The 16845-nt window shown below is 39.9% G+C and overlaps 2 protein-coding genes across 2 annotated transcripts in view; one reads left to right on the forward strand and one right to left on the reverse strand.

Moving 5' to 3' along the window:
* LOC121941918 (cytoplasmic phosphatidylinositol transfer protein 1-like) overlaps positions 1-5542 on the forward strand; it is an 87786-nt gene extending 82244 nt beyond the window's left edge. The window contains exon 9 of the mRNA XM_042484903.2: positions 1651-5542. Within this exon, the coding sequence (XP_042340837.2) occupies positions 1651-2003 (353 nt within the window). The 3' untranslated portion in view covers positions 2004-5542. The remainder of the gene's footprint in view (positions 1-1650) is intronic.
* Positions 5543-6689: 1147 nt separating this feature from the next.
* vwa10.2 (von Willebrand factor A domain containing 10, tandem duplicate 2) lies at positions 6690-16307 on the reverse strand. The gene is made up of 18 exons (XM_042484255.2): positions 16130-16307; positions 14955-15423; positions 14498-14705; positions 14157-14242; positions 13945-14038; positions 13255-13383; positions 12978-13164; positions 12438-12607; positions 12112-12224; positions 11316-11432; positions 10957-11163; positions 10735-10870; positions 10460-10612; positions 10249-10341; positions 9868-9977; positions 9170-9337; positions 8590-8913; positions 6690-7698 (listed from the first exon to the last, which is right to left on the reverse strand). The coding sequence occupies exons 2-18, from the start codon at positions 15150-15152 to the stop codon at positions 7267-7269; spliced, it is 2925 nt and encodes a 974-aa protein (XP_042340189.2). The 5' UTR covers positions 15153-15423; positions 16130-16307; the 3' UTR covers positions 6690-7266.
* Between the last annotated feature and the right edge of the window lie 538 nt (positions 16308-16845).

Below are 16845 nucleotides of genomic sequence, written 5' to 3' on the forward strand. Positions count from 1 at the left end.
CAGTGTGCATGATAAATCACTTCACCTGCATCTAACCTTGTCACTGCCAGACCCACTCATTCTCCCACAGCATGGATCCTCCTCTTGGTATCACCACTAACCCACTAATGACAAACACTGTACTGTTGTGTCCAGGCACGGTCAGTGTTTGTTTCAAATGAAACCTGCACGATAAAAATTACTCTTCTTGAACCGCACTTTCATGTTTCATTGTTGGAGAAATTTCTAAATATCAGTTTATTTAGAAACAAGAGTAGAAATGATACTGGTATAGGCCGAAAACCTGTGTTCAGCACAATATTTTATATTAAATCAAAAGATTGATTAGCATGAAAAATGCCTACCAAAACTATGTGTATGGGTGGAAACCTTGCCACCAAATTGGCTGCAGTTTTCTGAAGGCATAGTTGAAAATTTGCATCAGTAAAGAATGATGCGTTTACTGAAACATGAAAGCTACCTCTGTATGTTTCTCTGAGAGTCTGGTTGCACAAGAGCAGCCCTGGTTGCTGCCATAAGTGGCTGCAACACATGCACTCACTCTCAGCTGTTGAGCTTTTTCCATAGCTGCAGGGTACAAAGATAACAAGCTCATTATCTTTGCCATGAAACATACTGATCTCCTCTCCTTTCTATGACCACTAACCTTTAGACCACAACTCCCTACAACCTGGATGCTTGAAATACTCCCTAAATCTTTTCACATGGTAAATGATTTTGCCTGGGGAATAAGGTGTTGCTTTCTTTTGCTTCTAATGACCCAACCTTCTCTTGGGTGTGGATTGTTCATGCTTTTTCATAATCTTGAAACATCCTTGACATTCCCTTTTCCCTCCTACCTGGTGCAGCTTGGATTGACTAGACATCTTCTGTAAACTCTCTGAGTAATGGGAAGCTCGCACTTTCACCTCTAACTCTAAAAAGCGCTAATCACTGGTTAAAAATGCTAAACCCACCCATGGAATGCACCTTTGCCACCTAACCTAATCCCTTCCCCCACCTGCTCGTCAAGTAGAGTGCCATTACAGAGGTGTAAACAACATTTCGACCCTGGTTCCACCCTTCCCCCCCTTCTTCCAGATATGACTTTGGATGACGTGCGGAATTACGAGAGACAAATGCATGAGAAAACCAACATTAAAGTTTGCCATGAGCAGCAAGAGCATTCCACAACAAACCCATCTTCACTGGATGACATAGAGATCCATGACAAAGCAAGCGTATGTGTTTTTTTCATTGCCTCTTTACACCATTGTCCCAGCTGTCATACTTGAAGTCTGTGAATGAAGTTGTCACAGTTCCATTTAACTGTCCACATACATCTACTCATTCCGTCCTACCTTGAGTCAAACAACGCTTACATGAACTATTGAGTATGTAAAAAACATGATTAAAGTCTGCCAAGCTTTTCTATAGGTTTGAAAAAGGTATGAAGGAAATATAAGGCAACATAACTGAACCCTGAAAACATATTGGTGATTAAAATAACACAATTTTAGCTGACAAAAAGTGCTACTTTCTTGGTTTGAATCCGTTTTTTGTTTTTCAGCATTGTACTGACTTTGATGAGTTTGAGTTTGAGTTTGAGTTTGATGACTTAATGCTACAGTTCCAGCCTTTTTGGTCATACTTGATCTTTTCCCAATCCAGACATGACGATGGATGAGGTGAGAGAGTTTGAGCGCACCATCCAGGAGGCCACCAACCAGAAGATCGGGATGTTTCCGCCATCGATTTCCATCAGCGAGACGCCCCTGTCCTCCTGTTCCCTCACCGGCCCTGCCAGCGCCCCCTCCACCCCCATGTGCACTGATGCGCCCGAGTCCCTCTCTGTCCCCAAGGACAGACCCCGCAAAAAGTCTGCTCCAGAAACCCTCACTCTTCCTGACCCTGCCCCAAGTGGCACCCCCCAGGGCTCTACCCAAAGCCCAGTTTCAAACCACCTCCAGTCATCTACACCACCCTCCTCCAACTCTGATCTTGCTGAGATGGACGAGCAGTAAATAGACCTTGGGATGTCTTCCCGCACCCGTGCTTTACTTAATTCTCCCAAACCCATTGTCTTAGTAGCCCACGAGACTAGCCTAACCTCCAAACACCAGTTGCCACAAGTTTGTTAGCCATATTCAATGATTTGCCATAATCCTGGACTCACAACAGTCACAGTCACAATAGAAATCTCCATCAGTGTCACTGATACCATCCAGGCAGCTGTAGGCCTAGCCACCCTGACAGACTTCCTCTTCCTGTGAGTCTAGCCAGCAACACGTCTCATCTATTATAACAACCACATGATGTCTAATCAAAACAAAGAGCAACCCTAATTATTTTTGTTGAGCGGCAGTTCCTTATGTTATATGAATAAATTATTCTTAGTGTTTCCTTAGTTTTGTTGTCTTCAATCAGACAAGCTGATTGCTTTCAAGCTGTTGAATTATGAAGTAGTTGCCTTAGCACCGCAGAGCCAGTGGTGTATATTAGTTTTGACAATGTGCGCAAATGAATGCCTGATATTTATCATCCTTTTTCAGTCTGTGACATGGCTGTATGTTACAAATTAGAAATTAAATCAATGACACAAACTAGAGTAGCACAGTGGACCTAGTATGTTAGGATAACATTCACCAGAAACACAGCAGAGCACCCTCATTACAAAACCACTTAGCTGTTTTCCTGAGCCGTTCCAAACTGGCCTTACTGATCAGATTGCATCCATCCCTCCCATCCCAAACTGCAGTTATACAACAGATGCAAGAACAGTACAATCATAGAGTTTACACCTCAGGTCTCCCCGACTTTAACTGGCTCACACTCCAAAGGCAGGGATATTACTGTACCTTTCTCTCCCTGCTTATTGCCAAACAGCCACATTTTATACCTCCACAGAAAATACAATACAGCAACTATTGTATGTACTATACTTGTCTACTTAACCCTTGGAATGTTTACACGTCAGAAACGTTGAAGCATTTGCATATTAGCAGTAAGCTGATGTTTTATCTACATTTGCAGTTCTAGCATGACAGTTGACTCTGAAATTGAATTTGTAAGTTTATTGCTGCGTATGTCATACTCAAGTTGACCGAGAGGTCAGTACAACAAACAAAAAAAGTTAAATGTTGCTTGAAACTAATGCTGGACATCTCATGTGACACTAACGTGATCCAATTTTATCAAATCAGCAAATCACTTTATTGTCATATGTAGGAACAAGGCCATTTTAGGGGAGTTTTTAAGCATCGACTGATCTTTGTGCGCAGTGGAGGTAACAACAACTTAAAGCTTGATTTGAGGAGAGGGGCACATGCATCAAGCTGACTTGAGTATGTGCCTCATTAGCTTATTAGCACCTGGGAAGTGCTGGCTTTTTCCTTCGCCAGTGCTGGTTGGATAATATTGAGCAAGTGCTTTGGTGGGCACGGAAAATGATTTTTAAAACAGAAACATCCTTTGTAGTGCCCCCTATTTCATGCTGGGCTTTAACTGCTCCAGTAGTTACCATCTTAAACAAAACTAATACCGAAAGACAGCAAGTTATTCTTTGAACCCCATTTTCCTACACAATATTACTCAAAGAAAGGGTTTTTATATGCTGCATGGAATGTTCACAACATATATACGTATTATATGAAGTATATATGTATATACTGTAAAGGAATGGACTGGCACAGTATATTTGGTGATGCAACTGTATAGGGAAAAAAGTGAATGCCAACTTTGGAAGCTAATTGTGTATAATATAAAAAGCAGATGATTTTGAGTGAAGCATGCCCAGAGAATATAGGCCTACAAACTCTTTCAACTCAGTGCCTCTGCATGCAACTATTGTATCATCACCTACATGTGAGTAAACCAAAATCTCTTATATGTCACTGGTAGAAACACAACATTTTATTGCATTTGTTTGCCTTTTTAAAAAAAAAAAAAAAAATCTCAAATGTTGCATTTAACCAGTGATAGCAAATGGGCTACAGCCCCCACAATACAGTAGCTGAACTTCAAGATAAACAGATCATTTTTAAACTACATTGTCAAACCATCAAGTTACAGGGCTAACTTGTTATATTTTAGGAAATAAGTAATTTTTTGTTCCCCTAGTCATACCAGTTACTTATAACTTTAAAGCGCAAATGCATTTTGCACTTTACAGTCTTTGACACCTTATTTGACAATGAAAAAATGTGCTACATGACAGTCTTATTTGGGTTCGTCGGACCAAAGTCCTAGACTACAGCATAGGGACTTTGAAGAAAGCAGTTTCGAGGAAAGAGTCCTCGTTGGTCTTGCCATAAAATATTGTTAATATTATGTACAGTTTCTCACTTGCTTTTGTTAAAAAACAAAACAACTGTAGCTATTTATCTGTAACTGTAGCTTTTGTCTTTGCCTTTTAAGGATAAAAAAATGTTATATACCAGTTACTGGCCCACTGTATTGATCTATTATGTATAGATTATACATACTTACAACTCTGGTATTGACCATCTCTCTTGTCAGGAACACAGAGATCCAGGGATGTGTTTGATCTACCACGGGCTATTAAAAATAATGCAAAGTACTATTCAGTTGTGTAACATTAAGCTCTGCTCTGTTTAAAAGAGTAACATAGTAGGTATTGTAAATACTGTTGTTAATGACTGATATAGTAGGTTTCTTACATTGAATCTGTTGCAAGTTGCATTTCTGATGTGACATGAATGTGCTCAAGGATTTCAAATAGACAAGAGAAGGATATTCTTTAGTATTTGTGCGATGAGGATGACATCTGCACAGACATGAGTTCAAAATTTGCTTTAATCTAGGAGTAATATGTGTCTTTATCTATGAAGTCATTGTCATCTATTGAGGATGCTGAATTCCATTAAGTTTACTCTTCTCGGTCGAGTATCAAGATTCCTCATTGTAGTGGTGCACTTTTGACTCTCCAGTTGCTTTTGGGTGAAATTTCTGTGTACGAGTTGTAAAACAAAATGAAGCTTTTCTTTTTTTGTGGGTTGGCTGCTTTGACGTTTATGGTAATTGAGAGGTGATTGGCTTTTCTGTTGTTTCTTTTTTTGATAGTAAACCTGCTGTACTTTGAATTTGTGGTTGCTGTATTGTTTGAAGGAAAAATCTAAATTAGTTTCTCATTATTATTATTTTTTTTGATTAAAGGACCAAGCTTTTCACTCCTGCTCCCCTCATCCTGATGCAGTTTGCATTTGGCCAGGCTGTTGTGCTGTCTCCTAATGAACTGGGGCCTGTCTCACCAACCAGGATCAGTGAGTTAGCTGTACTGTCCTGCATCAGGGACAGCATAGTGTACTTCACAGGTGTGGTTCTGGCCTCTCCAGCTGTTGACATTATTCCTGCTTTGTGAAACAGGTCCCAAAAGTGCCATTCGTGTTCGGCTGCTGGAAGTCGCTCTTAGTTCTTCCACTTTAACTATTATTGTATTTGTTATATTTTTACTTACCTTTGAGGTTCATTCGGTTCTTTGTTGTAATTATTGTTTTACTTTTTTCTGAAATAGACAAATAAACTTTACAAGCTATTGCAACAATGTTATTATCCTTTCTGTTCACTGTGCATGTTTCACTTGACCTCACCCTTATGTATGGATCATCAATGATAACTGTACTGTGTAGCTTGCAAGTTGTCAGTATCTTACAATTGTATTGGCCCTGGTGAAAACCTAGATCAGCTGATGGTGATCCTCACTCAGCATACATTTGGTTCAACCATTTAAAGAAAAAAAAAATTTAAAAACACTTGCTCTAGATAGAACTTTTCATGTTTTTGCGCCTGCCACCTTCGTTCTGTTATGCTCTAGCAGTTCTTAGGACCTACAATGCAGATGCAGGACAAAGGTGGAGATACAATAATATAATATGATATAATGGGTAGCCACAGGATCGACAAGGTTGGACAGGGTTGGACAAAGAAAAATCAGGTTTAGCAGGTTTTCAAGATATAAGGCAAAAATCTCTACAATCTTCACAGAGAATGGACTGATCAGAGGCCAAGGTGTTACTACAGAGAGGTTTCACAACAAACGAAAATTGTAGAGGAGAGCCGGGTTTATATCAGATTGCTTGCAATCAGAGTGGATGACTAGCAGGTGTGTGATGAGCTGCAGGTGAGTGAAGAGTTCAGCTTTAGCAGAATGTAGGTCCGCCACGCCCAGCCTAAGACATACAGACAGGGGAAACAAACTGGGGACAAAAATTCAACAAGGAGGGGAAACACTGGAGAAACAAGGGGAAACAAGACAAGAGCTGCAAATCCCAACAAGTTCTCCTTTATGCTCGATACATTGGAGGAGTTTCAGTTATGCACCGTCAATGCTAGATGCCCCTAAATCTTACACACTATGACTGAAACTTTAAGAGTTAAATGCATAAAAACATAGTTGCTTGATCAGGACTGTGTGGCTGTGGATTGATCAGCTTTGACTGACAGTGGTATGGCAACATTAGCAAATAATGCCACAACTGCCATCAGGTTATAACTGAAATGTTGCAAAACTTTTGAAAGTGCATGAGTACACACCACCTCACCTTTTCACAATACAGCCACACCTAATTCAAATCAGTGCTGTAAGTGTACAGATAAAAAACACGAAATACTGAAATCTCACATAAGAAATAACCAAAACTGAACATTTCACTCTTATATAACTCATCTCTTATGAGAAGAAGCAGAGAAAACAGATTTTCAGGGTCTTTAATTGACAGAAAACTGAAATTCCACCATATCATCACAAAATATTTCCTTCAATACTGTGGACTTCACAGAACCATAAATGACAACAGAGTTAAGGTATCGCTGTAACTGTCAATTGCAACTGCAAATATATGTGGTAAATATTCATTATGATTTGTAAGAGAGCCGTTGGAGGATCCATTGAGTTTAGTCTGGCTTCTTGCAGTCATTGCAGTAAAAGCAGCTTCAGGCACTTGTACATTGACATCACCACTGCAGCAAATCTACACACCACCAGGAATGTAAATAAATCATTCAAAGTAACTCTTCAAATTTTTTTTTATATATGAAGAAAACAAAGCAAAACAAAATAAATTTTAAAAAACTGCATTAGTTATAGAAATTCATATTATTTAGAGAGAGAGATTATTTAAGAGAATTAGATTGAAAGGAAAAAAACATCTATTTCCTTCAAGCAGTGGTAATTTAATGTAAACGCACATAATATTTATATAAAAGGCTCACTGAGGGACTATTTGATTCATGCTTCCATCCTTACAGGGTGATTTCAATGTACCCCTTTTATTTCCAAAGAAGAGAAACTGCAACACTGACCCAGAGACAGTATGACATGCTCAAAGTGTGTCCTCCAGTGGATGTTGTGTTAACTGCACTTGTAGTCACAGGGGCAGCTGTGGTGAGTGCTCGAGCCTGCCCCACACATGTCCCCACATTTCCTACTTTGTCCACAGCAGCCAGCTCTACACTCTGGGAACAGCAGGAGGCGCTGTAGGTTGCCACGGTGATGTTCTCCCCCCCTGCTCCAGCCTCTGTGCTGATATTTAGGGTACCGTTCCCTTGGCGGATGGAAACGCTGTCAATGCCAGTTCCATTGATGCCATCAGTGAGATTAGCGATGAATACCCACTGAGAGGCAGCACAGAGCGATGAAGAGGACGGACAGCTGGTTGATGAACTGACTACCTGGCACACTGGACGTGTAATATCTGTCACCTAGAGACACAAGAAGCAGAACAGGAATGAGGCATGTAAATCATCAGAAAAAAGGTAAAAAACATTTTAACTTCAGTAATTGTAATGACAGTCTTTGACACAGCCCCACTAACACTGTTAAAACAAAGAGTTAAATGACCAAAGAAAGGAAAGACATCAAACATGAGCTAAAACTATCACCTAGCAGTTCTATGCCTATGTGATCCAGTCACGTGGCACTTATAGTTTACATTATGATGTCACAATGAAGTTGACATTTGTGTGAAATTTTGTCGGCCAAAAACAAGTTTTGTGAGGTCAAAGTGACCTTAACCTCTGACTACCAAATTCTAATCAGGTCACTCTTGAGTCCTGTTTGAGGAAATTCCCCTACAATATTCTTGAGATATCACATTCACAAGATTGCGATGTACAAGGTCTCAGTGACCTTTGACCACTAAAATCTAATCCGTTCCTCTTTCAGTCCAAGTGGATGTTTGTGCCAAATTTGAGGAAACTCCCTTGAGGTGTTCTTGAGATATCGCATTTCCAAGAATGAGAAAGACAAGGTTACAGTTTACTTGAACTTTGACCTACGACCGCCAAATTCTAATCACTACCTTGTTGAGTCCAAGATGTTTGTGCCAAATTTCAAAGTAATTTCCTAAAGGTATTCTTGTGAATGGTATGCACGGACAATCCAAAAACATCATGCCTCCAGCCACTGCTCTGGCTAGCAGGCAACTCTACTTGATTGCAGTTGGCGTATATTATGTGTTGGACGATTTTTCATTGTAAGTGATTTAACAGTGGTTTATTTATCATGAAAAATGTTGCACATACAGTACTGCTTGTGACCAAACTCTTCACTGACTCCACTTTAGCCTACAGGTCATGTGTTTTTCCTCTCACCTTGGCAGTCACAGACAACCTGAGTACAACGTAGTTGATGTCGTCGGCAGCTGCATTTTCTGCCTCAATGGTGAGGGTCACGTCTGTTCCTGATACAGCACTGGCTGGTACTGTTAAGGTCACGGTGCCGTTGGCTTTGCCTCCACTGTCCGCCTCTACTGTGACAGTGCTGGGTGAAGTCAAAGTATAGCTGCGGTCGTTGTTGGCTCTCACTGTGAACGTTCCAGTTGCAGAATCGTTAATAACTCCATTGGTGGTTGTGGCGACTGTGAAAGGGATGGAAATGGTGGAGCCTGGTTCGATATTGGTGTTGTTGGATTGAGCCTGAACAAGTGAGGGTAAAGTGAAGAAAGAAACGTAGTCAAACATTTATGCATAGTGAGGATAGAGAAACAATAGCACTGCAGAACAATTATGAATCATGATTAGGTTAATGCACTTCTGTGTGTGGTCAAGTTTGGCTTCAATTTCAACAAACAATAATCTGAAAATATCATATTATAAGATGCACTTGCCAACAAATAGAGATGGAATAAGAACTGTGTCACTGAGAGAGAAAACCGAAGGTGATTGTGCTCACTGTCACAGAGATGCTGGATGTCTTCATCTGTGTGGAGGCTTGTCTCTGGAAGCTGCTTGATGATGTTGACCTGGAAGCAGAACTGCTGTCCTCTCCTTTTAGGCGAACGACAAAGTTACCTGCTGGGACTCCAGTGAATGTCACCAGAAAGTTACCACCTCCCATCATCTGTGGAGGACAGGAAGAGAAAGAGTAAGTGTATGGCTTTGTTCACATTTGGCATTAACATGCATCTTGGACGATCTGTTTCCAAGGGGACAGTTCTAAGCATGTCAGTTCACACGTAGCATTGGAATGCATCTCCACACGCATCTTGAGTGACCACTTGTGATTGGATCGCTGTTGCCCACTCTATATGTTTCTAAACACATAGATCATTTTCGTTTGCAAAGACGAAATGTAATGCTGCTTTTAAATAGGGGCAGCATTGCACTTCTTGTACCTTGTCTGCCATATTTTAAAGAAAGAAGAAATCAAAACATTACAGACTGAAACTGTTCCTTGGCATCTTTCGGGCAAATCAAATCAACCGAGTTACGCACTTGTAATATTGTCTTGGATGCACCGACTACTAGCTAATTTTTTTAGTACTGTTTGCCAGCAATCAGGCTGCTTTGCATTCGTTTTTGATACCAGCTACAACTTATGACTTCTCTGCATGTAGAAAATAGTCTTTTAAAAGGAAAGTTGTGACGTGCCTGCAGTGATCCGTTGACCTCTGTTGGCCCTGAGCTGTCAAACAGAGTGACCTCTGTGACCTTTACTGTGTCACTTCCTGTCACAGTGACCATGAGACTGGCATTACCACCTAAAAGTCAGGACAAGAGAGAAAGAGAAACTAGATTGTTGTGACAGCTATTGAGACGTGAACAGTAGGTACATAACTGAAAACAGTTGAGAGGCTCTGGAAGAGAGAGAATAGTTTAAGGGTTGATGGGTTGGACTACTAACATTTTTGGGAGACTATAAAAGAGGATATTTAAGGCAGATGAGAATTCTTCAAAGATGTTGTTGAGGACAATAAGAACAAAACGACTGTAAAAATGAAGACGACAATAATTATAGTGAAGTGAACCGACCTGAAAGTGGACGTCCCTCCTTTAGACTGAAGTCCCCGTGCGCTCCCTCATGAGCTTCCACAAGGTTATAGATAAAGTTCACTGAACTTTGACCTGATGTAACAACACAAAACAGATTGGTAGGGCTAAGGCAAACTCAACTGGAAACCAAGACCTGCTAAATAAAATCCGTAACTCACCGGCTGTGGGTGATCTCTAACATATGACTGACCTGTGACCTTAACGGAGTAAGCGCTAGTAGAGTTAACACTGATTTTCCATGATCCCGTTTGATTGTCGGTGTTGAGGCTTAAACGTCGTAGGTTTCCTGCTGTGGTGAAGGATGCCAGAGGGCCACTGGACTGACTGGAACTCTGAGATACACCTGGAGAGAGAAACATGCTGTCTAGCACAAACAGAGCTAAATATTCAAATGGCAGCAGATGGAAGGAGTGAAAGGCAAATGGAACAGCCAAAGCTAGACTTAATATGAAGGACATTAGCAACCTGTGGGGCTGGTGAGATCAAAGGTGAGAGATGAGGCTCCGGTAATGTAGGCAGTCATGTTTATGAGTGATCCATCAACTGTAAATGTAAAATTATCAGGCTTCCCAGGATTCCTCATTCCCTGAAAAACTGTCACCTGACAGAAGAAGAAAAAGATAAAGCATATTTATACTGTACAGTACCATCTTTAGTCAGATAAGATGTTCTTGTTCGACGTCTCACCACAGCAATGGCTGATGAATCCTCTATTATACTTGTTGCCAGAGAGAGGTCATCCTTGGTGACCTCAATGGCTTGACCTCCAGAAGCTTGGGCGAGGTCACGGTAAAACTGTGCATCTGATTGGCTCATTGAGCGATGACCCGACTTGCCCTGAAAGCTGCTGCGGCGCCGTCGACTGACCAGAGTATCCGTCAGCATGAAAGTTACCTAAAGTATAAGGATAGAAATAAAAATAGTATAATCAAAGGTTATATTTGATTTGGATTCCACAGTTGTTTAAATACCATTATATCATTTCTTTATTGAATGTATTGACCTTTAAAGTGAAAGAAAAAAGAGAAAAAAAAGCTGTATCTTACCACAGACTTGGTGCTCTCTATGAGCGCAATGATGGTGCTTTTCAGATGAGCATCTTTAGCAGGTGCATCAGTGAAGACAAAGATCTCAGATGAGGGCGGAGCAGCAGTCAGGGCAAGCTGTCAGTTATAAATTGGACAGAAAAAGATATTGTTTATAAAAATTGGTCGAGAGTAGAAAACATTGGTTTAAATGAAAAGATTATTGTTGTTATTATTAATATTATTAAGATAAGAGATAAGATACAATAATTCTTTATTAGTCCCACAGTGGGTAAATTCAATATTATTAAGGAGAGACACCAAAGCTTAAGTGTTTTAGGCTGTTTGCTTTCATAACAAGCCTTCTTTAGACTAATGGAAGGAAAGCATCCGAGTAAAATTTAGTTCAGATTCTGTTCTGGAAATGTATGTAATGAGTTCTTTATATATTTCAAGATATCATTTAAGAAAATGTAAAATATAAAAAATTAATCTTTTTTTTTCTCATACTTTGAGCCAAAAATCTCCACTGCAGTAGCACTTACAGAAACAACACCTTCCAGTTTTATTCCTATTGATATTCTCAAGGTTTTTACGGTGGGTTTTATTCATATATCATTCATATCCTGATTAATGTAATGCTGTATTCCTAAGATAGCCCAAAACAGATGCTTTTTATGGCTGCTGGCAGTATGATCTGATTCACGGAGCGGTGAAGAATCATCTCATGAAATGGTGACTTCATTTTCTTGCTTTACAAAACTTTACTGTCTAAATTACAACAAAAGTGTTGTTATTGCATAACAGTGAGAAACACCTGCAGTCCAGACAAGCACAACTCTGGGATGTCTCCTCCTCCACTTGCCGACAACTTGTTGATGTGGTCTTTGAAGACGTCTGCATTGGTTGTCATAAACAGTGGGCCATAATCTGGATGCAGAATAGTTGTTATACATGTCACTTAATATACTGGAGCCAACACATGCAAAGTTTAAAAAGGAAGAAAAACAGTTTTACATTACTTTTTCCTAATGGTTACACTAGAATGACACCTGCTTTATTTAGAAGCTGTCAGAAGCACATGCCATTAAATTCTGCTTAAAAAATATTTACTCATGAATTAAATATAATAAAAAACTTTACCTGGGTCATTGAATGGTACCAATATGTAGGCGGAGGGCTCCTGCTGGGTTCCCCTTTTACTGTCTATGATGTCAAAGGAAACTCTCTTAGCCTCAGCTATGTCTTTGCTCATACTGCCTGTGGTGTCAATGACAAAACACAGCACAGACGACTGCGAGAGGCCCATCAATCTGTGGGAACATGAGAGAGATAAAACATAAGTATCTTACACAGCTGATCATGGGTAATCCATCTGTTAGTGATCAGTGATTATCATTTGACCTTGTGCACAGCAACTGTGGCTTTAGAGGTGGCCCAGTTAACTTTTTTTTATTTGCATCTAGTGATCCTGGTTAAAGCTGAGCTATTTTTGAAAAGTGCAAACTTTTCATAAAGGTCAAGGATACTTGTAACGCTATATCAGTGACTTGATTTGAATGTGAAGCATTATCTTTGTTTTTATTTGGTGTTAAAGCCTCATCTACCCTTCATTTATCCTACAATTGCCATGTTTTTATTTCTCTTGTGTCATAAAATGACTCTGGTGAAGGCGACCCATACCGCAGGAAGTTCTTGTCCCCAACAGCTACTCTGATGTCCTCCAGTAGCTCCATAGTGGCATTCACAGCCAAATCGGCTGCTTTGTGGTGAAATGAGCCATGACTGGACCCAGTGTCATCCTTACTAATCCCCCCCACTGGGTCCCGCCTGCTTGTCCGATCAAATGATCCCCCATGGCTGCATTTACCTTGGAGCAGACAGAATAACTTTGTTGTTTTACATACACAAAATATGAATTGTGAAACACAACAACAATAAAGATGATTTCTTTAGTCACCTGCAGGTTTTGCAGAGGAGAAGACGTTGAAGTAGCCTGAAGTGAGAAGCCCCTGCTGCAGCAGGTCAGGCAGAAGGTTGTTCTCACAGTTCCCTCCCGTGCAGTTTCTACATGTTGGAGTATTTACGTCTGCAATAAATTAAAAAAACTGAATAAAAATACTGAGAAATGGCCATTGACCTTTTGGATATAAGATATCATTACTTCATTAATTTATATTGTTAGGAACTAGTGTGAATTTTGATAAAACATAATTAGCATATGAATTCTTGAGTGTTAGTCAGAAACATGTTTGTGACCTTTGTTTGCCAAGATTTAATCAGTCTGCCAATATGCCAACATGCAGGCATAAACTAAGCTCGGTGGCAGATATTCCCACCAAGCAGCTGCCAAGGGTACCATCCTGGGGGTTAAAAAAAAAATATTTTTTTGTCTTTTGAACAAAAGGGAAAAAGTGACCCAAAGATCTTATGCCTATGGGTATCACCTCTGGGGTAAGCAGGATAAGCTTGCTAAGTTTGGGACTGACTAAGCTGGAGGATTGTGTTTGTTGAGTGAAACACTGAGTAACAATTTATTCATTTCCATATGTGGATTTTAGTGCACGTGCATGCCATGGCAGGGTGGGTATTCGTTAACAGGTGACAGATTGACAAAATTGCCTTGTGTGATTTGATAACAATGTCCTACCTGCCAGGTTCTCAAGAGGTTGGTCTGGTCTGATCAGAGTACTATAAGGGGCAGTGTTCCCCAGCTCCACCCAGTTACTGTGACTGTAGAAGTCCTTAAAATACAGAATATAAAAACAGCATGTCACAACACCACTGAGGCTTGTTGTTCTGATCGGGCCTCCATCACCAAAATGACACCACCACCCCCTCAACAACCTGTAAAAACCTCACCTGTATGGTGTGACAGACTCGTCCGAGCATCCACCTCCCTGCAACAAATTCCTCCAGCTTCACACTGGCCTTCACAGCAGACACACCTCAGCAGCAGAATAGAAAACACAGAGTTAGGTGTAACATGTGAAATTATACTTATATAATCATGCCTTTAGGGGGCTCTAAAAATCTCATTTTAAAATTCTAAATGTTGGCTTCAATAGACCACAAGCTCACATATCTGCAGTAACAGAACATTACATCTGAAGCTCTGTACACTACCATTTCTGAGATGTATGATTAAATGTGTTTGTTTTTACACATATGTCTTGGCTAGGACAGCAGCGTTTGATGTGTACCTGCTGTGATGACATCCCGTCCTCCCTGGAAGGTCTCATCATCAAAATGGTGCTTCTCACTCAGCGCATAAATCACATCCACCTTTGCGTTGCTGAAGTACATATTTGCAATGGACGTGTGGAACATGACAGTTGAGAGGAGAGAGGTGGAGGTACCTATAGAGGAACAGGCTCTCTGCACCCTGTCAGCTGACAGGCTGTCATCAATCTGGAGACAAAGAAATGATAAATAATTAACTGCGTGTTTGAAAAACTATAGTTAAATCACTATTCTCTTGTGTTCATGCTTCATGGAGTTTTACAGTGAGCACTGACTTCCTAGAGGAAGATCTCCATTAATTATTAACAATCATATATTTCTTTGAAACAATGTTTTTGTTTCAAAATTCATAGAACATATATAACATCTGGATATTTGAATGCATCACAGATTCTTTGTTTCTCTTTTCCAACTCACAGTCAGGTGGAATTCTTGTCCCTCAGAGGCAGCAATGTCTCTGCAGACCTCAGCTGTCTTTCTGAGGACCGCCCTTTGTGTGATGTCACGGTGAGTGGTGGAATTCCCAAATGAGACGAGGGGCTGGAAGCTGTGAATGAGGCCTGACAGGGAGAGGACCAACGCCAACAGGAACATGACTCTCTGTCTGGCAGGCATGATGAAGCACGAGCAGGAGGAGGATGAAAATTGAGGAAGAAATTTGGATGGATTCTGTCTCTAAACCTGTCTCAACTCGACCAACTCCTTCTTTTGTGTTGGTGTTGCTATTGGCCACACCAAAAATCAACTGAGGTGAATCAGGGGAATTTTGGTAATCTTTCTCCCCCACTGTGTGCAGTATTTCCACAATGGGTCGCCACACACAGAAACAGAATGCACAGAGAGATTACTGGCAGTGAACCAGGTGTGATGAAGCAAGTGAAAACACCTGAGGAAGAAAGGGACGACAAAGTCAGCACAGAGCAGAAAGGAGGGGAAGTAAAACTGGCTAAAGTTTAAAATTTAACAACTTATAACAAATAAGTCATTATAAGACTCGTGTTTTTCTGCAAAAATGGAAAAAAAATGAGTTTGAATCTTTGGGACTTAAATATAATCCATACAGATAAAATCTGTGAACAAATATTAACATATTTTAAGTGTACAAATATTAACATATTTTTACACTTAACATATTTTGTCATGATTTGTACGCTTACTTCTTGAAGAAAATAGAAATTAACAACAAATAATTATATAGCATTAGTGCTTCATGGTATTATGAGATTACAGTTTTTTTAAGAGAATAGTATTATGTTATAGGAATTTTAAATTCTTGTACTTTTACTTGTGCAATTTCAGTATGAAGAATTTTGTCCAGTCAAATATGATACTATATACTTCTAAAGTTCCACATAATTCCCAAGAAAAAAAGAAAAGAAAACATTTTATGTGCTATTTTAACATTTTTGAATCATAGTTTGACCTTATGTTAGAAACTATAACTCTTACTAAAATTTTTTTAAAAAAAGATAAAATTACTGTAAACATTTATAATGGCTATTTTCATCCTAAAATAATATTTATACAATTAAAAGTAACTACACAAAGGTAATGATTTACAAAAGGCACCCATTAATTAGACACACTCTTACCTGTGTGCACTCTCTTTGGCAGTCCAGCCTTATTCAGATGTTGCTTCAGTCGTCCTGTGTCAGCATTCCATATTTACACTCATGAAGACTCTATTGTGCGTGGACCCTATGTGTTTGCTGCGTTATCTGAAAACTTTGAGAGTATGTGAGTGTGTGTGCTGAGGGAGTGAGTATGGGTGTGTGTCCTCATTCCTTCCTCTTATAGCTTTGTCTGTCTTGGGTGACTGAGCTGATGACATGATTTCCATAGATGGAGAACTCCCACACACCTTGCTTGTTTTTGCATGTCTTCATGCATTTGAGTGACAACATAGGTGTGATTCACATGTGTCCAACTAATTTATCCAACTGTTCCTATCAGAGCAACATACCTTGAACAGGTTTCCAGTTTATCAGTCTATGATCAAGTTGTTGAATCTTATTGATTTACACCATACAAAAAAAAAAAAAAAAGAAGAAGAAAAATTACAAATTGTAGTATGAATGGGATTTGAGGTTAGCACTGTTGCCTCACAGTGACAGGGTTACAGGTTTGTGTCCAAAGACATGCAAATTAGATTAACTGGTGACCCTAAATTGCCCTAAGCAGTGAATGTGATGGTGAATGATTGTCTGTCACTATGTGTCAGCCCTGTGATAGTCTGGTGACCTGTGTAACCCACCTTTCACTTAATGTCAGGTGGGATAGACTCCAGCTCCCCCATGCCCCCTAACAG

The sequence above is a fragment of the Plectropomus leopardus genome, chromosome 3 (assembly GCF_026936395.1).
Source record: "Plectropomus leopardus strain MGB_pleo_1.0 chromosome 3, ASM2693639v1, whole genome shotgun sequence".
NCBI lineage: Eukaryota > Metazoa > Chordata > Actinopteri > Perciformes > Serranidae > Plectropomus > Plectropomus leopardus.

Excerpts from the sequence above, each read along its gene's own strand:
- vwa10.2 (XM_042484255.2), bottom strand. The coding sequence starts at position 15,152 with ATGCCTGCCAGACAGAGAGTCATGTTCCTGTTGGCGTTGGTCCTCTCC. Across the intron at positions 14,243-14,497 it reads ACGGGATGTCATCACAGCAG|GTGTGTCTGCTGTGAAGGCC; the intron begins GTACACATCAAA and ends TCTGCTGCTGAG. Across the intron at positions 14,039-14,156 it reads GAGTCTGTCACACCATACAG|GACTTCTACAGTCACAGTAA; the intron begins GTGAGGTTTTTA and ends CTGTATTTTAAG.